Below are 27,161 nucleotides of genomic sequence, written 5' to 3' on the forward strand. Positions count from 1 at the left end.
GGCGACGCAAGGGCCTCCACGCGCAGGAGAGTAACCCGCACGGGAGGGACGGCTGTCCCCCCGGCAGCAGGACAGAAAGTCCGCACACAGAAGCAGAGCTGCAGGTGAACAGCAACCCCAGGGATGCCCGAGGTCCTGGGTCCAGCTGAGCCTGAAGGCCCCTTGACTCCTATCCTTCCCCGTCAGAGGAACCCAGAAACCTGTGGGCCTGTCACTCCAGCCTGGGTGTCCTGACTAATGAACATGGAGACCGAGCCAGTCGCAGGAATTCCAGTTCCCCGTCACCGCGAAGCTGGTTATGCACGTGAGCTGACCGAGCGCCGTGGCATCTCCGAGGGCGGCCACCTCCCTCGAGGCGCTGACTGGAGAGGACGGAGTCCCACCTGCTGGAGACTGTGCCCTCGCAGGACCCAGGGCAGGCACGGACTTCTCGGGGAAGCCTGTGGTTGGTGTGAGCTGTCAGGCCTGCCTTTGACTTCGGTCGCTCTGGGCGGAGGCAAGAACTGAAGTCTTTTTGAAACGATGGCTTAATGTGTGAGAGACGCCAGATGCGGGAGACCCCCGCAAACAACCCAGCTGCCCCCCAGGTCTCGGACGCCCCCCGGGCGCGCTCGGCCTCTCTCCGGGAGGGCTCTGATCCCTCCGAACCCACCACCAGGAGCACCCACTAGACGTGTGAACAGACCAGGTCACTCAGCTCCAAGGTCAGCTCCTGCCTCGGGGAGGCCTTCCTCCTGCCGCCGTGGCCCGCACACCTCGGGAGCCGGCCGTGTCTGCGGGTGACCTGCAGGTACTGGTCCGTGCTGCTATCCTGCTGGTCGCTACTGGACGCCGCCGACATGGAGTCGGACTCCGAGAGGGACGGTTCAAACCGGGGCTGGACGCGGGGCCGCAGAGGGTGCTGGTGGTGCTGGGGACGCCGGGAGCGGGGCTGCTTCTGCGCGCGTGTCGGCCTGTCGGAAGCATCCGTCCGAGGCCGGGAGTGCCCCTGTCTCGGGTGCCCGGGAGCCGGGGTGTGGCTCCCTGACCTGTGGCCGGCGGAGCGAGGAGCCCCGGGCAGGTGTGCCAGGGAGCAGGGCTGCAGCGCCCAGCGGCTCCGCTCTCCCCTCAGTGTCTCCTCGTCTTCACTCGGCGGCGGGGAGCGAGCCCGCTGGGGGGCCCGGGGCCCCCAGTGCTGTATACTCCTGGGGTACACCTCCACAACACCCCCCGAGGCATCTATCTTGAAATGTCCTTCTGGCCAGAGTGTTGGGTGGTGTCTTTTGTGAGAGTCACACTCATTCGCGAGATAGTACCTGGGGGCGCGGGGTCTGTGCGCAGAGGGCACCGGGCCCGAGACCCCTGGTCCGTGGAGACGAGGGCCCACGCGCTCAAAGTCTTTTCGAAAAAGGGGTTCTGAGCGAGTACCCTCGATGTGCTCTGCCACGGTCACGGGGGCGCAGGATCTGTTCTGGCGACGGTCACCTGGGCCGGCACGCGGACCACGTGGATGCCTGCAAGACAGGCAGGGAAGCACGCGGCCCTGGGGCTCTCGCTACAGGACGTCCGGGGACTGCAGCCCAGGCTGCCTGCAGGCTTCTCCTGCTGCGACCCTCAGAGCCCTCCATGCCCCGAGGGGCGCGTGACCTGCGGGGGCACCAGAGCTTTGCTAAGGTACTCCGCCACGGCCTGTGCAGGCGCACGCAGCGGGGCTGGCCCTGTGGCGCCCGTGTCGGGAACACGCTCCTCAGCCCTCTCTCCTGGAGCTGCCCAGCCGGCCGGGACTATGGAGCCCCCCTCCCGCCACCGAGGACACCCCCTGGCACAGCAGGACTCGATTCTGGGCTGACTCAGGCATTGCCTTTAAAGGAAAAAGCCAACCCCACGTCACACGCAGATCGACAGTGGTTCTCCACACGAGCTGGTGAGAGCATCACGCAGTTTCCACGCTGTCTCGCGCGTGTGAGGGACAAACGCCCGACCCCGCGCAACGCGGACGCGGCCTGGCGGACGACTACGTGGCCACCGCACGGCCGTTCGGAAGGGGCAGGTGTCCTGCGGTCCTGCAGCCACGCTCACCTGTAGGTGTCGCACTCTGGCCCGGATCTGGGGTGGCTGGGCCCCAGCAGGGGGCTCTGGGGCGCGGGCTGGGTGACCGTCTCCGCCCCGCCACTCCTGCTGCTGGCCGAGTGGAAGCTGCCCACGTGGCCATTGTTCTGGGGCGTCGCCAAGAGAGTCAGGGACAGCTGGCTGCCAAGCTGACTGTCCTCCGGCAGCCTCCTGGGGCCGTCCTCCCGGGTTTGGATCCGGGCTGCAGGAAGAGGGAGGGTGTGAGGGGAGCTCAGGGGTGCCTTCGGCGGGCTCAGCTGCAACAGCGTCAGGACTTGCCGAGCTGGCTCTGCAGAAGGTGTGGATGCACCTAAACCGTGGCCCAGACGAGCCGTGATTCCCAGGAAGCTGGGGCTGGGCGGGGGTGTGGGAGGGACGGACAACCCCCGGCTTCGCGGGCACACCACCGGCACCCCAGGAGGCACAGGGGCTGACTCCCAGCGCCGGGCTCGGGCTCTTCCCCTATGATGGATGTGATGAAGCTAACATGACAATTATGACTTCTTGGGAAGTTCACAGAACGAGGTACGTGCCCTGAGCCAGACCGCGGGCTGGACAACTGGGCCGTCACCCCGAGGAAGCCCACAAACACGGCCTTGAGAAATAGTACCGGACAATTCAGGGGGTTTTATGTCTGTAGCATGAGCTGTGGTCCCTGCCACAGTGACTTCCGTGCACCATGGATAGGCAAGGACCACCCGGGGACCTCAGGACCCCACGCAGGCCTCTCCCCCCGGGGACAGGTCCCTACCAGTCAGCTCAGGGGAGAAGCAGAGTCGGCCCACAGACCTTTCTGGGCTCCCTTTCCCGAGGATGGGACGGTGCCCTTTCTGCCCAGGCACCTCTGAGCTACGGTGGTCCCCGGGGCCAGCCGCGTCCTTGGAGCTGTGCCCGCCCCGTCTAAGGAGCTAAGACCTCTGCTCCTTATTCTCCCTTGTCCCTGGGCCGTCTCTCCTTCCCCTCTGAGCCCACACAATGAGGGGAGCAGGTGTGTCCCCTGGGGTGGGTTCCCACGCAGGACTCTGCCCTGCAGCCGTGAACCAGCCGGGGCCGCACCCCAGGAGGCCGGGCCTGGACGGAGGCCGAGGAAGGGCCCTGCAGGGAAAACACGAGACGTGGACGGAGAGGCACCAAGCAAACCAGACAGAGGTGTCCTCATGGGGTTTCATTCCTACTTCAACATCCCCTTCTGATTTCAAGCATGTTTGGGAGCCATTCACAGGCCTGGGCAACGTAAAAACTTTAGGTTTACACCAACGTTTCCACTTTGCTATGCCCGGTTAATGGTGAGCCCAGAGCTCATCCACAGCGCTCCCAAGTTGTGTGCCCGAGACTGCTCTGCATGAAAAGGCCGCAACAAAGAACCTCGCACCTTTGTCTCCACACTCACCTTCCACCATCTGGGCGACCTTCTTCTTATCTTCAGACCTTGCCTGGAATACAAACGGTGACCCTCTATTTGTTGGGGTTCAGTAGGAAGCAGTAACAAGCACCGTTCCGTGGGGACAGGATGTAAGCCCCCGGCTCAGACCTCCAGCCTGACGGAACTAACTGCCCAGGGACAGGGCGCTGGGCGCTCGGCCCCGGGTGGACAGACGCTGACACCGGGGAGCTCAAATCCTGCCCCCCCCACGGCTCATTTCAGCCCCTGGAGAACCGCTTGGATTCTGCCAAGGACGGTGTGCCGGAGACACGCGAGACGAAACGCGATCGGCGACACGGGAGACGTGTCTCCACAAAAACGCTGCTTGCCGCCCCAACGCTTTGCTTTTGGAACTGTTTATGGGGTAAGCCGGTACTTCTTCACGAGAACCGACGATTCTGGGGAGGTGTTTGTAAGGAAACGAAAAGAGGTGGAAGTTTCTGGCACGGGATCTGGGACAGGGTGAGGCCACGGGGCGCCCAGGCCACCCGAACGCCGGTGCCGGCTGAGGGGCGCGGCTGTGTGGCCCCCAGTTGGGGCCTCCTCAGACCTGGCGCCCCGGGGCCTCGCCCGCCTCGCTGAGTGCTGGCCTGGGGGGCAGCGGGGTGTGGGAGCAGTGGAGATGGGGGGCGGCTTCCTCGCTGTTCTGACGGCTGAGGTCTGAGGACCACCAGAACCTAACAGGTTTGAAGGTGGTCTTTGGGTCTGAGCAGTGCCTTGGGGCTCAGATGCCCGAGCTGACGCAGACCCAGGGGCCCTACCCCGTCCAGCACAGCCCACAGAAGAGAGAGGACTCGGCGTGGCCACAGGACGGCACTGCAGTGTCCAGGGCATCAGGACGCACAGGCCGGCGCCTCCCTGGGCCGATGAGAGCCATCCTGGCCCCCGGGGGACTCTCAGAAATGACTCAGGGGGGACCTGGGGGGAGGAGAGGTCAGCCTGCACCCTGCCGGGTGGCCAACGTCCTAGTGGTTTGAAACCGTGGTCTCACTAGCCCCCCCTGCTGGGGAGACCGGCCCGCGCGGTGCAGGCGCACGGCCCAGACGGGGTACTTGCATTCTGGATGTGCACTTTGAGCTGCTGGTTGCTGAGCTTCAGGGACCTCGCGATGCTCTGCAGGTAGTAGATGAGCATGCTGGGACAGAACAGCAAGGACGCTCAGCGCGCCTCGACCCCACGCTCCCGCCGGCTGCGCGCGGGGACCAGAGGGGGCACCCACCGCCCTCCCCCAGACAGGAGGGCTCAGCAGTTCCAGTTCCTAACCCAGGAGCGCTGGGAAGGGGCTGCTTTCCTTCCCTTGTCTTGCTTTCCCAGCAACCTCCACTGCCTGGGGCTCCGCATGGGTCCCCATGAAGGGCAGGAGCACCCTCGAACCCCGAGCAGAAGCTGCCCTGGGAGGTTCCTTCTGATGGTCTAAACGTCTGGGGAACAGGAGGGCGACCACGGCACCCAACCCCCTCCAGTGGGCACCTGCCTGCCTGCTCGGAGTCCCTGCTTCGGTCCTGGGGCCCCTGAAGGGACTTGCGCACAAACTCCCTGGTTTTACCTAATTCATGGGAAGCAGAGCTTGCCCGCTGGCCGCACAGGACCCCCCCCCCCAGCTGGGGGAGGCGAGGGGCACTCACAGGAGCAGCAGCACGGCGGGCAGGATCACCACGGGGCTGCTCACGTGCCCCACCACGGAGCTGAGCCACGCCGGGAAGTCCTTCTCGATCGTCTCTGACACGACGTCGTAAATCTTCTCCTGCCCACTGCAAGGAAGAGAGCCGGGCCTCCTGGCTGAGCACAGTCCTCCGAGCCCTTGTGCGACGGGAGGGCACCCCTGACCGCAAGATACAGGGACCACGCGCGGACGGCCCGGGAGGGGTCATCTGGTTACTGTGCAGCTTTGAAGGTGGGTCCTGAATCCTGGGGGTGGTGTGTGAGTGTGTGAGTGTGTGTGAGTGAGTGTGAGAGTGTGAGTGTGAGAGTGTGAGTGTGTGTGAGTGTGAGAGAGTGTGTGAGTGTAAGAGTGTGAGAGTGTGTGTGTGAGTGTGAGAGTGTGAGTGTGAGTGTGTGTGAGTGTGAGAGAGTGTGTGAGTGTAAGAGTGTGAGAGTGTGTGAGTGTGTGAGTGAGTGTGTGTGTGTGAGGTGTGAACAGTGTATACGAACAGGCTCGAATGTTCCACAGACGAGGTATCTAAACAAACTTAATTGCTTGGCGGGGTAACGTGGGGTTTCTGCCCTGGCCTGGGTGACACAGGATGGGGAGCAAGCAGGGCCCCCTCCAGGCAGAGCCCCCGAGCTCTGGACGGGAGACTGGCTGACCAGGCAGCCTCTCTAGCCCCCGAGCGACACTGCTGCCCTTTGGGTTCCAATGGGCCGTGTCTCTGCCGGAGGAGACGGTCACAGGGCAGGGCCGCCCTCACCCGGTCCTGAGCCGGAGGGGTCCCCGCGTGCAGGCAGGGCTGACCGGGCGGGGCTCGCTCACCTGAACGGCCCGCAGTGCAGGGACGGCTTGTACCGGACGATGGCGAACACGGTGGGCAGCATGCACAGGAACAGCATGAACAGCAGCATGGCCAGGTAGAAGTTGTTGGACCTGCGAGACACCGCCGGCCAGGCGCCAGCGACCCTTCGCCCGAGAACAGACCCAGAAACCGCAGCCCCAACTCTCTGCAAACAGAAGCACTGTCCACCCCCCCGGTGGGGAGTGGGTCTGGGAGGGTCACGGCAGCTTGGCAAACCTGAAGTCGGGGCCCACAGAGACCTCACCGGTCACCCGCCCGATCTGTCCGTCTACTGAACACCTGCCGGGCACCCGCCCACTCAGGGCACGACAGACGTGGACCCTGCTGCCACCCGATGAGCTGAACTCGTGGGAAACTGTTAGAACCTCCGTCCGATCCACCTGGTCTTCACCTAACACCTCCCTCCCCTGCTCCCAGCCTTGACCTCCTCGCTCATGTCTGAGGATGGACGGCCGTATGTCCACTGCGTATACGCCGCACTACCTATAACATACACGACGTATACCGCCTCCGTCTAACCGGGTCGCGGTCATCAAGTCTGAAAGCCACTGATAAAGACCCACGTAAAAAACTACGATGTCAAAATAAAATAAACGAGCTTAAGGTGTTCAAAATGTGTGATAAAATCCACCAAAACATCTAAACTGAAAAACACCGGGAAAAACAAGTGTTGTCCAGGCCGCAGGACAACCGGACCCTCGCGGGAGAGCAAAGGTGTGACCTCCTGGCGCCGTCGGCCGGTGGGGGCAGAAGTGGGCCCGTGACCCCACCGCTGAAGGCCTGGGTGTCTCCCAACAAGGGCATCGCCCACATGGCCAGCGGCTGGCACTGCCCCTGTGCCCGTCGACGGCAGCGTGGGTGAGACCTCGCGCCGAGGGAGAAGCCTGGGGAACACCTGGCGTGTGACCCCATCCACGCGAAGCAAAACCCGGGCAGAAGTCAGCAGAAACTGGGGTTCTGTGCAAGGGGTTCCGGGGGACGTCCCTGTTCTGTTTTGACATGCTGGTCACATGTCTTCCGTTTGTGAATATTCATCAAACTGGATGTTTATGAAAAGTGCACTTTCTACCGGATTATTGAACTTCGGGGACAGTTTCTAAAAATGCCCGTGAGCTCCCGAGGCGTGGAGATTAATTCCTGGGCGGGGCCCCGGGAGGCTCCGCGGAGGAAATGAACAGGGCAGGGGGCGGAGGCGCTCGCACGGAGGACACGCGGGACCAGGCGAGGCGGACGGGCTCCTGTGGGACAGACTGGGCTGTACCTGGACGCTCGGAACACCTGCTGATGGGGCACGTTGCAGGTGAGCACCGCCCAGCTCCGCAGGTACATGAGCCCGATCAGTTTGAGGACGTTGAAGGCAGGGAGGCACGGGGAGAAGAAGGACCCCATCCTGGAACCGAGAGGGAGGCCGGTGAGCACCCAGCTTCTCTCTGGTCTGTCGTGGTTCTGAGACCCCGAGGTGGACACCCTGCGCTCAGAGAACTGGGGGGCCCGAAGGGGCTGAGACCCAACCCCAACTCCCACACCCCTTCTGCAGACAAAAGCAAGTCACTCCTGCAGGTGAGCAGTGGCCCTGTCTTAAAACCCCTCTGTCTTCACACTCAGCGAAGGAAACGCCCCCTTCTGGTGATGGGGCAAATGGCAGCCAGCGGGACAGGCAGTGTCGGGCGAGCTCCCCAGGTCTGTCCACAGCCCCGCTTTCAACACCTGGGCCCCAGGATCCTCACCCTGCACCACTGGACCATCTAGGCAGGGGCCTGATCTCTTTTTCCTTAGAGGGAAAAAAAAACCACCACCAATAGCCAACACAATAGCCGGTCGGTATGAATGAATCAAAATCATCTCTCTTTTTTGGGGGGGGGGGGGGGTCAGATCTGTGCTGCAGAATTTTAGTACTTAGTTCTTTGCCACGAGATGAAAAAGGCTGAAAATCGCTGGTCTGTGGTGAGGGTGGACGACCCTGTATCATCCAAACGGAGGTCCTTCTGAGAGTGACCGGTCTGGGCCCGTGGGCGAGGACGGGGCCACCCCAGGATGTGTCTGTTGCGGTCACAGCCACCCAGACGGCCGTGACCCCTGGCGCCTACCAGATCGTCCCCTGGTTGTAGACCAGGTGCAGCACGTTCTCCGCAATCTTGAATTCCCCGTATTCAGGCTACAAGAGAGAATAAATGGCCACAAGGCGTGGCCCCGAGCTGTGGGTGGGACGCAGCTCCCTGCAGAACCAGAGAGGCCTTTGCCCTTAGAGACACGGCCCAGTGCCGCCTGCCCGGGCACCGCAGAGTCACGGAGACGCAGACCCGGCTCTGTCCACTCTCCCCGCCCTCGCGAGTTCTCTCTCGGCCGCGTGTCCCCCAGGTCAGACCCAGGGAAGGACGGTCTCCCCACAGGAACCTCCCTGAAGGACGTGGTGTCTCACGTACGAACTTGCTCTCCAGGTCCCAGCACCAGTAGTCGCTCAAGTACCGCACGAAGAGCCCCCGGAAGAAGTCGATGAGCAGGATGCTGGCCACCGTGAAGAGCATGTCGATGATGGACAGCTTCAGCATCTCCTGGAAGCAGGCGTCCTCAGTGAGCACGGGTGTCCTCGGTGCCCCATGCTCGCCGGCCCTGCCCCTCCCTTCAGCGTCTGCAGCAGCTCATGCCTGTGGGCTGGAGGCCCTGGGCCCTGATTCGTCCCAGCACCCAAGGGTGCCGAGTCAGTGCCCATCCAGGTGAGCGTCCGTGTCCAGGGCCAGCAGTCCACGTACAGGAGCCTGAGGCCTGTGGCCCAGATCCGCAGGAGACTGCTCAAGGCCCGTCGCTCAGCCTCGGGGGCGAGTCTCTGGCACAGTTATCCGTGGCAGGCTGGGTCTGAGCACTGAGCACTGAGCCTGGAGCAGGGCCTGGGTCGGGTCTGAACCCCGTGTGCCTCAGTTTCCCATCTGGGCCTATTAGGGTGATGATAATAGGATTTTTTTGAAAATTTCTTTTCTTATCCTCACCCGAGGACATTTTTCCATTTTTTGTTCAGAGAGAGGGGGAGGGAGAGAGAGGAACAGAGGGAGAGAGGGAGAGAGAAACATTGATGTGAAAAAGACACATCGAGTGGCTGCCACCCGCACGACCCACCAGGGCCGGGGACAAACTGCAACCGAGGTACATGCCCTTAGCAGGAACCGAACCCGGGTCTCTCCGGACCACAGGCCAATGATCTAACCACTGAGCCAAACCGGCCAGGGTGATAAGAGGATTCTTACGAGGACCAAGCACTTGGAACAGGGCCTGGGACACGGACAACACGACATGAGTGTTTGATTATCATCATCATTCACCGTGAGACCAGGAAACCCCTCAATTGTCACCAAACCCCGTTTCTCTTTTCTATACCGCACGGATAATGACACTTCAGAGGTGCCTGAGCGGGGTGATGACAGGGCCGTCGCGGGGGGGCTCTCACCTGCCCCACGTAGGTCTCCCAGCACTGGCCCTGTGGGCTCGGCAGGGTGCCGGACGTCTGGTTGGCCTGGGAGAGCGTCGGGGGGGACGCGGGGACGCCCGCTGACCCCAGGGCCCACGTGCTGTTTCTGCCGAGTGCCGTGCCCGGCCCGGGCATGGGCCACTGCTCCTCTTTAGGGGCTGTCCTGGTGGCAAAGAGGGCGGTGGCGTCCGGCCAGTGGCTTGAGTTACTTTTGGTGGCAGCTTCCTGTGGCGGAGGGGCGGAGGGGAAGGGAGAAGTCAAGGGCATCCACATCGGTCAGGGGGAGCCGCCGTCACCTCCTGGGACAAGCTCCCCGTCTCCTGTCTCTCGAGCCCGGCAGGAAGCCGCGGGCCGCGGCGGCCCCGAAGGGAACACAGCTGGGAGCCAAGTCCCCGCTGCGTGGCGGAGACCGTTCTGGGCGAACGGAACCGCACTCACGGGGGCCGGGTAAGAACTGCCCACGTCAGAGGTCACCTGGGAGCTCACGCTGCCGGGTGGCAGGCCGGGACCTAGTCTCCGCAACGTCAAAACCCGCACAGAGCCCTGGCCGGTCTGGCTCAGCGGGTAGAGCGTCGGCCTGCGGTCCAGAGAGACCCGGGTTCGGTTCCCGCTAAGGGCACGTACCTCGGTTGCAGTTTGTCCCCGGCCCTCATTGGCCATGCGGGTGGCAGCCACACAATGTGTCCCTTTCACGTCGATGTTTCTCCCTCCCTCTCTCCCTCCTACTCTATTTGAACAACATCAAAAAAAAGGAAAAATGTCCTCGGGTGAGGATAAATAAATAAATACACAAACCCGCTCAGAACCGTTCTCTGTCGCCTCTTCGGCCTGTGAGCCTGAGTGGGTGCCGATGCAGCGGGGCAAACACCTGAGAACCCCCCGCCCCCAGACCCCCAGGGCGGACGTCCTCCGAGGAGCAGGTCACCCCGAGCTCCCAGGCTCCCTGGGCGGGAAGGTGGGCCCTCTGGACTGCGCCCACGGAAAGCCCCCCGTTTCCTAAGCTCCCACAGCCCGCTGCCTCCTGGGTTCAGGTGCGATGGCTGCCGACAGCGTCTCCCCGTGCGATTCAAGGACACGCACAGCGGAGAGACTTGGAGGCAAAACACCCAGGTTAGCTCTCATCCCAGCGCTGTCCCTGCGAGACTTGAACCCGGCCTCAGCTTCTTCCCCTTGCAAATGGGGCTGATTTTTCTCCCCTTCCCTTGAAAAGACCCCCAGCGAGATGACTTCTGAATGTGATGCAGGGGGTACGAGTATGAGCAGTGATGTGGACGATGATGAGGACCCTGCTGGGTGTGTGTCTGTGTGTATCTGAGTCTGTCTGTGTGTACCTGTGTGTCTGTCTCTATGTGTGTATCAGTGCACCTGTCTGTGTCCGTGCGTCTGTGTGTGTCCATGCATGTGTCTGTCTGTGTGTGTGTTCCATGCATGTGTCTGTGTGTCCGTGTGTGTCTGTCTCTATGTGTATCAGTGCACCTGTCTGTGTCCGTGTGTCTGTGTGTGTGTCCATGCATGTGTCTGTCTGTGTGTCCGTGTTTCTGTGTGTTCATGCATGTGTCTGTGTGTTTCTGTGTGTGTGCATGCATGTGTCTGTGTGTCCATGTGTGTCTGTCTCTATGTGTGTATCAGTGCACCTGTCTGTGTCCGTGTGTGTGTCCATGCATGTGTCTGTCTGTATGTCCAAGTGTCTGTGTATATCTGAGTCTGTCTGTGACTGTATCTGTGTGTCTGTCTGTTGGTATGTATATCTGTGTGTACCTGTCTGTATATGTGTTGTGTGTCTGTGTCTGTCTCTGTGTGTACCTGTGTGCCTGTCTGTGTCCATGTGTGTGTGTGTGTGTCCATGTGTGTGTCCGTGTGTGTCTGTGTGTGTCCGTGTGTGCGTCTGTCCGTGTGTGTGTCTGTGTGTGTGTCCATGTGTGTGTCTGTGTGTCCGTGTGTGTCTGTGTCCATGTGTGTGTCTGTGTCCCCATGTGTGTGTCTCTGTGTGTGTCCATGTGTGTGTGTCCATGTGTGTGTCTGTGTATCCGTGTGTCCGTGTGTGTGTCTGTCCGTGTGTCTGTGTGTGTCCGTGTGTGCATCTGTACGTGTGTGTCTGTGTCCATGTGTGTGTCCGTGTGTGTGTCTCTGTGTGTATCCGTGTGTCCATGTGTGTGTGTCTGTGTGTCCATGTCTGTGTGTGTGTCCGTGTGTGCATCTGTCCGTGTGTGTCTGTGTCCATGTGTGTGTCCGTGTGTGCGTCTGTCCGTGTGTGTCTGTGTCCATGTGTGTGTCCGTGTGTGTGTCTCTATGTATCCGTGTGTCCGTGTGTGTCTGTCCGTGTGTCTGTCCGTGTGTCCGTGCGTGTGGAGTGGCCGGGTGGGCAGCTGCCCGGACGGGCTCTCACCTCGGTGCTCATGCTGTTGACTTTGTCCAGCAGAGCGATGATCAGGCTGTAGAGGTTCCCCAGATACAGCACGAGGACCCTGAAAGGCACACGCCCACCTTCAGAGACAACACCCAGAAGTCCCTGGTCCCAGACCTGCCACAACTTAGAGGTGATGGTCGTGGTGCTGCCAAGACAGCGGCTGCCACACGCAGTTTCACTCGGAACCACCGCGGGGGCTGAGACACAGAATCCCAGGCTCCACCCTGCCCATCGTCGTGGGGGCCGGGGGCTCCGTGTCGCCGTCCTGCTGGCTGCACTGTGCCCGTCCTCGGCTCAGCACCACCCCGCCAGGGGCAGAAAGAGGGAGGACTCGGCAGGGCAGCTGGTGCACCTGCGTGTTTGTGCCATGCGTTCCGGGTTCGAAGGGGATTCTCCGGCACCGTCCCGCCTGATTCTCCAGCCTGGGAGGTTCACGGCCTCGCAAGCCCCTCAGGGACACGCGCTGAACCGGGGGAGGGCGAGTGACCTGCTCGGGGCCCCGTTATCGAGGCCGGGCCCACATGCAGGCTGAGCCCGTGGTGCGCCGAGGGGCCGAGGCAGGGGGGGCTGTGGGCACGGCCGCACCTGTGGGCACCGTGTGGGCACCATGTGGAGGAGATCTGCCAGCCACAGGCCCGCCCTGCCCACAGTCCAAGACCTGATGCCAGTTCCCCCCAAGGCGGCAGGTTCTGCAAACACAGCGTGAAATTGGCCAGGATGCAGCCCGGACTCCCACCTGACCCGTCTGGGAAATCTCGGTGAGGAAGGGAAACACCGGCTAACACACCTCCAGGGACAGGGTTCAGCACACCAGGAACCATAAACCCAACGCCAGTCCGGGAAACAGAGCAGCTCTAGGGTGCAGAGAGGACTCCCCACCGAAACCCTGAGAGCCCCCGCTCCACGCCCCTTCCTTCCCCGGGAGCGGAGCTCACCACCGTGCGCAGGGAGGAGCAGAGACCAGGAGGGCAGCCCGCGGGCGCCGCTGCGACCTCGCTCCCTGTGACCCTGGGGAGCACCATCCTCGGGCCACGCCAGGATGCCCTGATCTCTGCGCCCAGAGGACCGGCACAGGGCGGGGCTCCGCTCACTGGGTGAGCCCTGGCTCAGGAGGCGCTGGGCCTGCAACCTCCGCGTCTGTACCTCGTCACTGGGCCTCGGCCGAGAGGCAACAGGGTCGGCGGGGGAGTTAGTGGCCCTAAAACAACACGTCTCCTACTGTTACCAGAACCACCCGTCTCTCAACGCCTCTGTTTTTCTAGAACATAAATGACGAGGCCAATCTGTGTAACAGGGTTGCTATTGGACCCAATGCAATAATGGAACTGATTCTCCCAGGGACCATGGCCAAGGACGGAGGCGGGGTGGCCTGTGCCCCCAGGCCAAGGAGGGGGAAGACCAGGCCCCCCCGCGGCCGAGGGTCCCCAGAGCGGCCCTGCACGGAGGCGTCTCACGTCTGCATCTCGGAAGGACAGTGGGCGCAGAGGGTGGCCAGCGCGGCCTTCGAGCTGGACCCCAACCCTCACCTGCTTCTGTAAATAACGTGGCCACGTCTTTTCCGCCACGTATTGTGGCCAGATGGCTGCTGTGCGGCTCCGGCCCGAGAGCCCAGCAGGTGCGACAGAGACCCCAAGTGACCCGCAAAACTGAAAAGCTAATCTCGGGTCCCTTCTGGAAAACGTCTGCCGACCCCTGAGGAGCAGCCTCCCGTGGGTGCAGGACACGCGAGGACGCAGACTGACCATGAGCTGGGGCAGCAGGCAGGCCGGACCACGCCCTCTGCCCACGCTCCGTCCAGTCCTCCCGACACCGACTGTTTAGCTGAGAGGTGAGGAGGCCACCCAGGGGCGGGGCTTTTCAGGCAGACGTGGTGGCTCCTCTGACCCCCGTGGGGTGGTCTGGGGACGTCCCCTCAGACCAGGTGTGCGATCACCCACAACCACCTGAGTCCATGCTTTTGGGGATCGTGAGCGAAGCTCTCTGCTGGCCCCCGCTGGAAAGCACACGGCCCCGGGCACCCTGTCAGTCCACGGGGGCTCGGCAGAAGGAACCGGGCACAGCTCTGTCCCCTTGGTCCTCGCGTGTCTGCTTTTGGTCTCTTCTCCCTCCGGCCCCTCCCCCCTTCCTGCGCATCTGGCTCAGGTCGAGATGCGCCCACTGGGCATGTTCTTGCCGAGCGTCGGGGGCAATGAAGCCTTGACTCTCGAGGGGCTTGGGCTGCGGCCCGGGGACAGCAGAGGGGGACCCCCACCGTGGTGTCTCCCGCGGGGCTACGCACCTCGCCAGCTGGAAGCGCAGCGTGGTCCGCGGGTGGTACATCTCCAGGGCGGAGATGAGGTCGAAGGCAGACGGCGCGATCATGGTCACCAGGGAGACCACCACGCTCACCTGCGAGAGAGCCGCGCCCGTGAGGGCCGGTGCCGCCCCGCCCCGTGCCCTTCACCTCTGATCGCGGCCCCTCGCGTGGGTCACCTGGGTCACTTTGCTCTCACCGGGGAGCCCCAATCTCTGCTGATCAAAGACCACGTTGCCACGAGATGACCCCACCTGGGGACCCCCTAGTCTGCACACACCCACGCACGCCATCCGGCAGCATTTCTGCCCGAGTTTCCGCGACCACATCCTTCTGTTCGCGTCCCTGAGCCAGTGGGGGCGGGATCCCTGCAGCCCCAGGATCAGGGGGCGGCGGGGAGTAACTGAGGTGCTCTCCGCAGACGCTCAGCGTCCCACACTGGGCCTGGCTCCCTCTGCCCTGGACTTATGGCCAATGAGAGCGGAGCCCCAGCTGGTTCACAGAGGTGAGAGCTGAAGGCAGAAGTGATTCTGAACGTGTCTTTCAGGAACGTATCTAAACACCCACCTGACAGAACCCACTTAAACGACACATGGAAAGCGATCCGGGGAGAGGTTACTAATGAGTCTCAGGCTTGGACGACTGGCTGAGCACGGAGGCTGAATGAGTCCGTGTCCCCTGCACACTGTCCTGGAGCCCCACAGCTGGGCCCCCCCCACAGCCGGACCCTCCACAGCTGGCCCCCCCACAGCCGGGCCCCCCCCCACAGCCAGACCCTCCACAGCCGGGCTCCCCCACAGACGCCCCCCTACATCTGGGCCCCTCACACACAGCCGGGCCCCCCCATAGCTGGGCCCCTCACACACAGCCAGGCCCCCCCAACAGTCGCCCCCCACACCACAGCCGGGCCCCCCCACAATCACCCCCCCACAGTCGGGCCCCCACCCCCACAGCTGGGCCCACCTTGGGTGACAATTAAAAAAAAAAAAGAATGATGAAATTGAGGCCCTGGCCAGGTACCTCAATCAGAGCATCGTCCCAATACACCGAGGTTGCGGGTTCGATCCCGTCAAGGCACAGACAAGAATCGAGCAGGGAGTGCGTGAATAAGCACCACAACACCTCACTGCTTATACTTCCCCCTTTCTCTCTCTAAGGATCAATCGATACAAGTAATTTAGAAAAAGAATTAGTCAATTGTTTGTAACCGTCCTCTCGGTGATTTTCCTGGGAATGTTTACACACACACGGCGGGAAAAGTCGGCTCAGTGCTGACACCTACTGGACGGCCGCGGCCGTGGTGCCAGCCTGGGGCGGCCTGTTTCTGGGTGTGCCAGCGAAACACCATGCGAGAGAAGCAAAACAAACAAACAAACAAAAACCTCCAAGGTCAAGAACATCAGCTGCTTCTGAAGGACCTTCCCGAGAGCAGCAAAGCCCCTCAGCCGAGCTGGTGCTGCCACGAGGCTCAGAGCCCGCAGCTCCTGCTGGAGACGCAGCCTGAACTTGACGGGGACAGCCTCTCTACCCTCCCCAGAAATGCCGCAAACCGAGGGGCTGGGGGCTCGCGCGGGCACCTCGTTCTTCTCCCAGAGCGTCAGCTCCTTCTTGGACTGCTCCAGCCTCTGGGACCGGTCCACCACGAAGTAGATGAGGTAGATGCTCCCAGCCAGGGACAGGAGCACCAGCATGTTGGCGATGACCCTCAGGCAGACGGTCACCGCTCTGCAGGGAGCGGCAGGCATGAGGGCGGCACACTGGCCGCGGGGCCCTGAGCGGACGTGCCTGCCCCCCGGGGCCCACAGCTCTTTCCTGGGCACGGCCCCGTGTGACCAGTCCTCCAGCTGAATGGCCCCAACGAGGCAGCCCTCACACCCGGAGAACCTCAGACCCGGGGCATCGCCGTGGAAGGCTGGTCAACCAGAACTGGGTCCGATTTGCGTCCTGTGACCTAAGGGGAATGTTACTCAAGACACCCAGTCCTTGCTTGTTTTACCAAACCAGGCACTGATGCTACAAGTACCTCTTTTCTCATCAACGTAAAGGAACAGAAAGCTGGTCGGCCTTGGATCGCTCCCTCTCTTGCCAGACATAGGGAAGACGGAACCGCTCCTAAATACTGGTGTTGAAAACTACGGGGTCCTGCCCTGGCCGGTTTGGCTCAGCGGTTAGAGCGTCAACCCGTGGTCCAGAGAGACCCGGGTTCGGTTCCCGCTAAGGGCATGTACCTCGGTTGCAGTTTGTCCCCGGCCCCGGTTGGGGTCATGTGGGTGGCAGCCCCTCGTGTGTCTCTCTCACATCGATGTTTCTCTCTCTCTCCCCCTCCCACTCTATCTGAAGATAAATGCAAAAATGTCCTCAGGTGAGGATTAAAAAAAAAAAGAAAAGAAAATTACGGGATCTCCACGTATGTTACTGGAAGAATAGATTTCAGGGAGAAAAATGAGCAGTCGGACAGTGTGGAAGGAAGACAGAGACTGTCTGTCCGTCTCTGAACCGAACTAAACCAGCTTCTCAGGGCACTTGGCACAGGGGGGTTCGGGGGGCTCATACGTACAGGTTTTTCCTTCTCTTCTTTTCGTGTTCCTCCAGGATCGCTTCCTTCAAGGAGAGACACACAAGACATTACTCTAGACGCGGACGTATTTCCTGACCAGAAAGGGCTTACCCAGTAGTTCACATCATGACTTCCAAGTCCAGACGTCTCTGTGAGACCCTGTTGATACCAAGCTTCATACGATAATAAATGGATAAAAACGGGAACCCGGGGATTGGGAAGAGGACACGGTAGGGTGAATTATTTAGACGTCTGAAGGGATGCCAATAATGTTTCTCTCAACAAGGGTACCACTTAGCTGCCCATGGGCCCAGCAGACCCGGGTCTCTGGGTGTTTTCACTGGGTGTCCTCTGGGCTCACGCGCAAAGCTGATGTCCCCACCTCCATGGGCCTATTCACTTACAAGGTTTCTACGTGCAATACGGCAGCCGTGCATCATGCAAATTATCAAAGGTACGCAAACTGCAATTTCACAAAGATGAAATTGAAAAAACAACAATAAAAGGGGAGTTCCAGTATTTTCTTCCTGTACTCGGCTGGATGGTGGGACAGGTCGGGGGCACGTCGGCCAAGGCCGTGGTGTGAGCGACGTCCGGCGACCTCGGCGGCCCGCACAGGCCGACTCACCCGGATGCTGTTCACAATGGCTGCGGCTTTGCTCTCCGCGGCCTCCGGGTTCCCGATGAGGTAGTCCCAGGCGCAGAAGACCCTCCAGCAGAAGGTGTAGTTCTCGCTGGAGGCGCTGGCGAGGCTGGTGCGGGAGTTCTTGGCCATCCTGCAAAACAGGACCGCGCGGGCCCCGCGAGGAGCGTGGGCTGCAGGCTCACAGGCGGGCAGTCGGTGTGAGTCGCACCTCCACCTGGTTCAGCCCCGCCTCTGCCCCCTCTGGACAGCTGGGAACAGCAATAGCCTGTTATTAGACCCCACTGGACCAGAGGCCCCACCACGCTGGTGGCCAGGAGGTCATTGGAGCTATGTCACTGGCCCTGGGAGCCAGCCCATTAGTCCTCAGGAAGCTATGAAATAAAATGCTTTCCTTTGAGTGAATCAGTCCTTGTGGTATCTCTGCCCCCTGGGGGTAACTCTGCCCACCGAGGGTAACTCTGCCCACCAGGAGTAACTCTGCCCCCCGAGGGTAACTCTGCCCACCAGGAGTAACTCTGCCCCCCGAGGGTAACTCTGCCCACCAGGAGTAACTCTGCCCCCCGGGGGTAACTCTGCCCACCGGGAGTAACTCTGCCCCCCGAGGGTAACTCTGCCCACCAGGAGTAACTCTGCCCCCCGGGGGTACCTCTGCCCCCCGAGGGTAACTCTGCCCACCAGGAGTAACTCTGCCCCCCGGGGGTACCTCTGCCCCCCGAGGGTAACTCTGCCCACCGAGGGTAACTCTGCCCACCGGGAGTAACTCTGCCCCCCGAGGGTAACTCTGCCCACTGAGGGTTACTCTGCCCACCAGGAGTAACTCTGCCCCCCGAGGGTAACTCTGCCCACCGAGGGTTACTCTGCCCTTTGGGGGTAACTCTGCCCCCTGAGGGTAACTCTGCCCCCCCCGAGGGTAACTCTGCCCTTTGGGGGTAACTCTGCCCCCTGAGGGTAACTCTGCCCCCCGGGGGTAACTCTGCCCCCCGAGGGTAACTCTGCCCACCGGGGGTACCTCTGCCCACCGAGATTAACTCTGCCCCCCGGGGGTACCTCTGCCCACCGGGGGTAACTCTGCCACCCGAGTGTAACTAACTCTGCCCCCTGCGGGTAACTCTGCCCCCCGAGGGTAACTCTGCCCCCTGAGGGTAATTCTGCCCCCCGGGGGTAACTCTGCCCCCCGAGGGTAACTCTGCCCATCGGGGGTACCTCTGCCCACCGAGATTAACTCTGCCCCCCGGGGGTACCTCTGCCCACCAAGATTAACTCTGCCCCCCGGGGGTACCTCTGCCCACCGGGGGTAACTCTGCCACCCGAGTGTAACTAACTCTGCCCCCTGCGGGTAACTCTGTCCCCCGAGGGTAACTCTGCCCACCGTGGGTTACTGCCCCCCGGGGGTAACTCTGCCCACCGAGGGTAACTCTGCCTCCTGGGGTTAACTGCCCCCCGGGGGTAACTCTGCCCCCCGGGGGTTACTGCCCACCACCGTCCCAAATGACAGGACCTGCTGCGCACACACGATCCTGGCCTCCGGCCCCAGGGAACCCGCACAGGGCAGCAGGCCCTCGCCGGCTGCGGGTTGACCCGGTCCCCCTCGCCGTGGTCTGATTTGTGCGGTGGGGACAGTTACGCCCTCACTGCGGGGTCCTGACACGCCTGAACGAGAGCGCAGGGCACCCGGGCGCGTCCTGAGCAAGCGGCGGCCGTACTTCCTCAGGAGGATGATGAAGCTGTACGCGAACACCGCCATGCCCACCAGGAAGTAGGCCAAGGGCAGCCGGTAGCCCGCTCGGCCGATCCTGCGCTCCCGGCCGTAGTAGCCGTAGAAGAGGACGGAGGACTGCAGGTAGCCCTGCGTGGACAGCGCCGGGGTCAGTGCGCCCGCCGGGTGCCGCCGGGCCCCCCCCTCCCTCCCTCCCTCCCTCCGGCGTGAGGCGCAGCGAGCCGGCCTCACCCCCAGGGACCAGACGGTGTCCAGGTCGTGGGCTGACGCCACGTGTGTCTCGGGGATGCTCTTGCTGGCGGTGCTCCCGAAAGGCTGGCCGGCGATGAGCTGGGGCCAGAGGGGAGACACGGCGTGAGGTCTGCAGGGCGCGTTGCTCCTGGTCCCCACGGACGGAAAGTCAGCCACGGGGCCGGATTCTCTGTCTGCCTGGTCAGGGCCTGCCTGGCGTCCCCTTTGCGGGCTGGATGTGGTCTCTGGGTGGGCTGCTGAGGTCACTGGGGTTCTCTCGTGGCTTGGGAAGGAGCCCCCTTTCTCCCTTTCCCCCCTCTACGTTTTGGGGAGAAAGGTTGAGAAATAGGTTTTATTTTGACAGGGTGCCGGCAAGCTGGCCCACAGGCCACATGCAGCCCGCGGACTCTCTCGTTGTCCGGCCCGAGAGCTGACGGTTCTGCTTCTTACCTGGCTGGGACAAACCTAACAACAACAACGTTTGGTGACACGAGATTCACATGGAGCTCAGTTTCAGACTCGACGAGCCACATGTATTCATGTGTTTGCACCACACAGATCCGTCCCGGCAGAAACAGCAAGGCCCGCGCAGTCTAACACGGACTCGCCTCTGCGCAGACGCGGTCGCTGCCCCGGTCCACCCATAGGGTCCCCCCGCCCGGGAGGGTACGAACGGCTCTTTTCCACAAACAGCACTTTTTTCCCTCTAAAAGATACACAGCCCAGCTGGTGTGGCTCAGTGGTTGAGCGTCGACCCTGCACCAAGAGGTCACCGCTTCGATTCCCGCTCAGGGCACATGCCCAGGTCATGGGCCCGATCCCCAGTGGGGGGCGTGCAGGAGGCGGCCAATCGATGTTCTCTCTCATCGACGTTTCTCTCTCTCTCCCTCTCCCTTCCTCTCTCTCTAAAATCAATAAAGAAAAAAATAGAAATAAATAAATAAATAAATAAGATACACAATTTTGCGCATCTTTTTTTTTATCTGATGTGGTTTCGAGAACGTCAGGGATTTTTTCCAAGGATTCTTCTTAACTTCTACATGAACGATTTGCTACGTGGTTCTCACCTCTGGGACGACAATAAAAGCCCCCGTCATCACGGTGAGCACAATATTGATTCCAAAGAGCCATCTCAGGAAGATGAAATAGGACGCCACCCCGGAGCCAAAGTGACCTGGAGGGACAGGAGAGCGGGTTCGTGCGAAACCCGCAGCCCGAGGTCTCCGTGAAGCGACACTGTAGCTTTTCTTACCGAAAACGTCATGATTGCACCCACCCAGGTGTCCCCCAAACGGTCATTTACAGGGATCAAGACGCTCACGCATGAACATCAGTTATTTATGCAGAAAAAAATCCCCTAATTAACTTTCATAATGACATATTCATCTAAAAGACTTTTATCGAATTTGCAACGTTTCGTGTATGTTCACAGGTATCAGTTTCCAAGGATTCTTTTTTCTCAATTTCAAAATACTCTTCTAGATGCGAACATTAAGGGACACTGGGCGAAGGGGTTATGGGAAGTCTCTATCACTTTCCTATACGTCTTAATGTATTTTAAGAGAGTGTATTTAAAAACAGATTTCTGCCCTGGCCGGTTTGGCTCAGTGGTTAGAGCATCAGCTTGTGGAGCAATGAGTCACGGGTTCGATTCCGCCAACTCACTCTCGATTTTCTTAATCCTCGTCTCCCAGGGGATGAAGACCGCCGCGAAGTTACAGGCCAGCCGGGCACACTTCCGCCAGAGCTGGAAGGAGGGACAGGATTAGCGAGCCCCGCACTCACTGTGGCGCAGTGACTTGGGGCGCTAGGGTCCCACGCCGAGGAGGGGCCCCAGACACGCCGCCTGCCTTCAGCGAGGACCTCAGGGCGCTGGAAGTTCAAAGGACTGTTTCCTGGGAGGAGGACGGAGCGGACCGTGCGCCCTGACGCGGGCCCTGCTCCCCCACCCACCCACGCTGCCAGGCGACTCGTTTTCACACGCAGACCAGCCGGAAGCAGGTGACATCACTGCAGACAGAAGGGCTGCAGACGTCATCACAGCGCCCTGAGCACAGGTCCGGACGCAGACGCCGCAGACGCCGTGGTCGTGCCACTGGGGACGTGTCTGCGGAGGCCAGGACGGCCGCCGGGAGCAGGAATCTCTTCCGCCAGAAGCTGGAGTGGCTCCTCCCCTGCTCGTGACTGCAGACCCGTGTCCAGGGCGTCTCTGCACCCAGAAGTGCCCTCTGCTGTCTGCAGCTCCCACAGTCGCACCTGGTCCCCGGCACGGCAGCCACGTCCCACCCGCTCGGCCGTGCTGTCCCTGCGGCGCCCGGACCAGAGCTTCCCGACGCTCCAACCCCATGCGCCCAGGGCCGGTGCTCGGACACCCCCCGCAAGGGTTCGGGTGGGGGACACTGGACACTGGCATCTGGGGGCCACTGTAAAGCCAGGAGCGTAAGGAGCACTTGGTGGTGGGGGTCGGAGACCTGAGATCGAGCCCAGCCTCTTCCTCTCTTATGCTGCACCCCTGGGAAACACTTATTTGCTTTCTCTGGCATTCAAGTCCCTCATTTTACAGAAGAAAGAATTCAACTTGTGGTGTTCAGAGGGCTCTTCAAAGGTGCAACTGTGCGAGAATCTCGCTCGGGGGGCAGAGCACAGCCCTCTCCCGCCTCTGGGGCTCACGTGGGACCCGGGGGGCCACAGCCCTGGACCCAGGGCCCCAGGGCTCACTCTGGTCCGAGACTCCACAAGGGCCCTACCTCCCGGAGCTTCCAGGGGCCAATGGGATTGAAAAGCATGATTTGCCCATGACCAGGAATGGGGAAGGCGTGGGAACAGACACCCCGCTTCCCTCGCGATCGCCCCGAGTTTCCACGCCACAGTCATCGAACGTGGTAAGAGAAAAACTGTGCTGCAGTTTGGCAAAGTGGTCGTGAGAAAAGGAGCCGACTTGTTTGTGTCCCATACACACTCTGAGGAGGCAGTCGTATGCTCAGAGACTGCAGCACGAGATTGCAAAGGCACTCTCTTGAGATGGGGGGTCACAGAAGGAGACATGATTTTCCCTTCCTTTTCCAAGCAGTTATAAAAATTATTGTCCTGTCTTTATAAACAGATAATCACACTATACACTAAAGTTTGGCTTCAAGTAACTGACTGGGGAAAAGAAGAAACAAAAACCATAGCCCGGTCGGTGTGGCTCAGTGGTTGAGCGTCGACCCTGCACCAGGAGGTCGCCGGTTCGATTCCCGGTCAGGGCACATGCCCAGGTTGTGGGCTGATCCCCAGTGGGGGGCGTGCAGGAGGCGGCCAGTCGATGTTCTCTCTCATCGATGTTTCTATCTCTCTTTCCCTCTCCCTTCCTCTGTCTAAAATCAATAAACAAAAAATACCAAGAAAACAAAACGAAACACCTTAGCATCGTATCACACAAGGGGCGCTGGACTACGCCTGGACTTTCCTCATTACAAGAGCGCAGTCTACCCGTGTGGGCGGACTCCGTCAGGACATATGTGAGACCCTTCTCGCAATGGAAGGGACCCATTTCTGATGACTGAGGACAACCCAGGGTCCCACACGGGTAAGTGACGGCGTCTGGGACTCAAGTCCAGGTGTGGGGCTCCGCAGACCTCCCGCCCAGCAGACCGCCCATGACTGATGCGCACGCCCAGGTGCAGTGGCAGGTGCCCCCTGCTGAGACCACGGCCGGGGCGGGTCGCAGCCACCAGAGTGCTCCTCACCTCTGCCCCTGCCGCTTGGTAGCCGCGGGTCCTGGTCAGCCGCCCTTCAAACTTCAGCACGATCTCCTTCGCTCGTCTGCGAGAACAAAGACACGACGGTGCGCGTGACTTCATCACACTTACTACCTTCGCCAAAGACGTGAACATACGACAGGAACAGGGGGCCCGACGGCACAGGGCGGGATGTTGGGGAAGGCGGGCTCGTGCGCTCTCTCATCTCCTGACCTTTGGTAACTAGAAAACCCTCTTAAAGATATTTGAGCATTGAGACTCGTGGTTACTGGAGGTGGAGGGTGTTCGTTGTAGGATACGAAGTGCTACAATGTCGCGAATAGCACGAGGACTGTACTTAACACTGCTGCACCCACGTGCACAGCGAAGCTGTCGAGAGAGTGAATCCCAAGAGTTCTAACCGCAGGAAAGTTGTGTTGTTGCTACTGTATCAACATCAGATGACGGATGTTAGCTGAACCCACTGTGGTGATCATTTCACAACGTGATGCAAATCAAACCATCAGGCTGTCCGCGTGTCTTACACTGACACCGTGGTGCGCACCAGTTCTCAACACAACTGGGAAGATACATTTTCTTTACCGTTTAAATGGGTTAATCCGTGCCAAAGGGTGAATGAATACCCAAATCAGTTACAACGGGATTTCTTTTGTATACGTCATTGGATTGATTGGGGCTGTGTCACTTAACAAACGTGTGCATGCTTCGAGTGTACAATGCTCTATGCGTCATCTGCATAATCTGCCCCCTTTCCCTCTGGTAATCACCGTTATCACAATGGATTTTTAACTTCTTTTTTCCCCTTTATTGATTTGAGAGAGAGAGGAAGGGAGAGGGAGAGAGAGAGAGAAACACTGATGAGAGAGAACACCGACTGGCTGTCCCCTGCACGCCCCCCACTGGGGATCAAGCCCACAACCTGGGCATGTGCCCTGACCGGGAATCGAACCGGTGACCTCTTGGTGCAGGGTCGACGCTTAACCACTGAGCCACGCTGGCCGAACTCACAACGGAATTTCTTAAAGCCCCTCCCAGATTCCGGCTGCTCAGAGGGAAGGCTGCTGAGAGCCCGAGGTCGCCGAAGCCCCCGTGTGGGCTGTGTTCGCGCCCGGTGTCGGGGCCGGGCCGGGCCGGGCCGAGTGGCGGGTCCCCGGCTGGCTCTGACTGCCCTGGCGGAAGAGCCACGCGCTCCGCTCCGCCGCAGGTTACGAAGGCTTCCCCGCCCTTGCTCACAGCCGCTGAGCATCAGCCCTTCTGTGGGATTTCGACAACCCTGCGAGAAGCCCTGGCCGGTGTGCTCAGCGGTTAGAGCGACCAGAGAGTCTGGGGTTCGACTCTGGTCAAGGGCATGTACCTCGGCTGCAGTTCATCCCCGGCCCCGATTGGGGTCGTTCGAGAGGCAGCCAGTCAACGTGTCCCTCTCACATCACGTTCACCCCCCCCCCACACACATTCTATCTGAAGATAAACGGAAAAATATCCTCGGGTGAGGATTAAAATAATAACAACAGTAATAAAAATAAAAATAAAAGCAGAGGAAGTGCCCCGATGTTGACTTTGGAAACATCGACAACAGAAACTGCGGCGGGGCTCAGGAAGCCGGGGTCTCCGCCGAACCCCAGCTTTCGGAAGCTGCGTCCCCAGGGCACTGAGCACCTCTGACTGTCTGCTTCTCTGGGAAACAGCCCCTCTGAGACAGAGTGAGGACGGCCGGTGACAGACGGCCGGCGACCGGAAGCCTGGGAGGGCGTGAGACCGCGGCTGTGACCCTACTTCTTGCCGCGCCCCCTGCAGGCAGGCGGCCTCTCTGCGCGGCGGGAAGATCTGCGCCTTCGTGGGGGCGCGGAGGCTGGTCTCACGGGACAGAAAGGGCCTCAGGGCAGGCGTGGAGAGAGAGGGGTGTGGGTGGCATCTGCACACACAGCGTGCCTGTCGCCAGGGGCAGGCCCTGTGTCTCCAGCAACATCCACTTCCAGTCAGTACGGCCACCTGCTAACTCCCCTGTGATCCCGGCACCGGGTGCGAGGCTGGGCACGCAGGTGGTTTTGTCTCACTGGCTCCTTGACCTGCTGTCGGTGCATCGAAACATGAATGGGCAAAGAAATCAGCCCGAATGCACCCGAGAAACGGGGCGCCCTCCCCCCAGCTCCTGGCGGCCCCGAGTCTCCAGAAGCACCTGCTGCTCCCCCATCACTTGGGCTCTCGAGAGGATGGGGCGGGTATTCAGGGAAATTAAGAAGCCAGCCGATATCACATCGCGAATCACATGGTGATTCGTAGCGGGGCGGTCTGAACTCAGGTGGGCTGTCTTCCAGCCCCGAGCTCATCACCCCGATCTAAGCGGCCTCCCCACGAGCCTCTGAGCCTCATCGTCATCTGCCTTCCCCTACAGACTGCTCCTGCCAGAGGGGGATTTCACCGAGCGGGTAAAACCAACACTGGTTTTCATCTGGAGTATCACCCTGCATCTGGTGAGTTCAGGTCCTTTGCTCACCTCCGGACACAGTGCTAAAAGCTAGTGTTTGAGAAAGAGACAGAAAACCGTCCACTTTCCTCCAACGCACACACGGAACCCGGACAAACAAAAAGCAGCCTGGACCAGCTGGACCCCTCCGGCATCTCTGGGACTTCCCCGCGGGGCTCGGTGCCAGGGGCAGGCAGGTGCGTCGCAGAGCGCCCCCCCCACCCCGACTGCGGGGGCCCTCACCTCAGCGCCCTCAGCTTCTGGCCCATGCTCCAGGGTCGGCAGCGGATGTTGGCCACGAGCTCCTTCTGGAGCTGTATGTTCTGGAAGATGCGCTCCGGATCACTGCTGTCCCCCATCGCGTCCGCGCTGAGGCTGTCGTCCAGGCTGCTGAAGGGGCACAGGAGGGGGTCTGGTCAGCAGAGATGCTGCCAGCAACGCCAGCCCTCGCCACGCCAGGGCCGCCCGCGGACGTCCGCGCAGCAGCAGCTCGGCCAGGGAGAGGGGCTCGGCGGGGTGGGCAGCCCAGGGGACTCTCTGCTCCGTTACTTCCGCGGGTCAGTGGGAGGGAACCGGTCTCAGGGTGAAAGACACTTTCAGAAGGCATCATGTCCGCAGACGAGAGGGTGCTCATAACCACTCCTCACGACATCGTTGGTGGCAAAACAGCCTTTTTCAGGCACACTGAAAGTATCAGCGGATCTGACAGGCTCCTCCTCATCTCTAACTCTGGATGCAAAACACAGAGACCAAATGTCGCCCAGAGACCCCTTCCCGCATCTCCACTTGGAGGCATTTGAAATCTGACCTAACGCAGAGGCGGAATGGGCAGCCGTTTCCGTGAACAAGGAACGAGCTAAGCACACGTATGTGCACACGTGTTCCAGGGGACCCGCTGCTCCCCGGGAGAATCCCTTTCAACGCGCGGCGACACTGTCCCCCGGAGCACGCTGACCGTGGTGCAAGTCTTCGGGGGACACACGCGTCTTCTGCGGCGGCCGTCGGAGCAGGGACGCGCTTTGAAAAGGAAGGGGAAACAACCCCTCCGCTTCTCTCTAATTTAGATGTTTTCACTTATTCAAAGGAGACCTTTGTCCGAGTTCCCTAAATTCCTGGAGGGTTTCAGGTACCGTCAGAATATGCCTAACACATTTGGGTAGACCCCTCACTTCGAAGCAGCCCGAGGCCGTTCCAGCAGACACCGTCCTGGTTAGGACAGAGCATTGTCTTCCCTCCGTCAACACCGCTACCGCGGGGACAGAGCCAGATCAAGCGTGTCTGGGGCTTGGCCAGCAACATGCCAGACTGGGCCGGGCGTGCGGAGGGGGCCCCCCCGGTTCAGCAGCAGGTTAAGACCCGCGCCGCTGCCGCCGAGGTAGCTGCCACGCCAGGTGCGCAAGGACCTGCAGGAAGGAGTTTGTTTCCTTCAGAGGGACCACCGCGCAGTCAGGACGTGGCCCTCGGGTGGCGGTGGGCATGCGTCCCTTCCCCACACCCCTGCCCTGGCTGCCCCGAGGTCGGCCGGGACCCGCTCACCTGAGCAGCAGGGACTCCTGGTACAGGTAGCGCTGGCTGGCATTTCTCCGGACGCTTCTGTAGCGCTGCATCGCCTTGGAGGGTCTCAT

At 61.0% G+C, this 27,161-nt stretch overlaps 1 protein-coding gene across 1 annotated transcript; it reads right to left on the bottom strand.

The window, feature by feature from the left end:
• Positions 1-667: 667 nt before the first annotated feature.
• TMC3 (transmembrane channel like 3) lies at positions 668-27,161 on the bottom strand. The gene is made up of 22 exons (XM_036278029.1): positions 27,073-27,161; positions 25,780-25,926; positions 23,061-23,136; positions 20,998-21,079; positions 20,400-20,506; positions 19,333-19,431; positions 19,088-19,230; positions 17,367-17,514; positions 16,739-16,782; positions 15,759-15,906; positions 14,167-14,276; positions 11,868-11,946; positions 9,461-9,706; positions 8,445-8,573; positions 8,109-8,176; positions 7,283-7,411; positions 5,982-6,092; positions 5,137-5,262; positions 4,568-4,646; positions 3,479-3,521; positions 2,059-2,290; positions 668-1,493 (listed from the first exon to the last, which is right to left on the bottom strand). The coding sequence occupies exons 1-22, from the start codon at positions 27,159-27,161 to the stop codon at positions 668-670; spliced, it is 3,261 nt and encodes a 1,086-aa protein (XP_036133922.1).

Source organism: Molossus molossus, unplaced genomic scaffold (assembly GCF_014108415.1).
Source record: "Molossus molossus isolate mMolMol1 unplaced genomic scaffold, mMolMol1.p scaffold_m16_p_24, whole genome shotgun sequence".
Classification (NCBI taxonomy): Eukaryota; Metazoa; Chordata; class Mammalia; order Chiroptera; family Molossidae; genus Molossus; species Molossus molossus.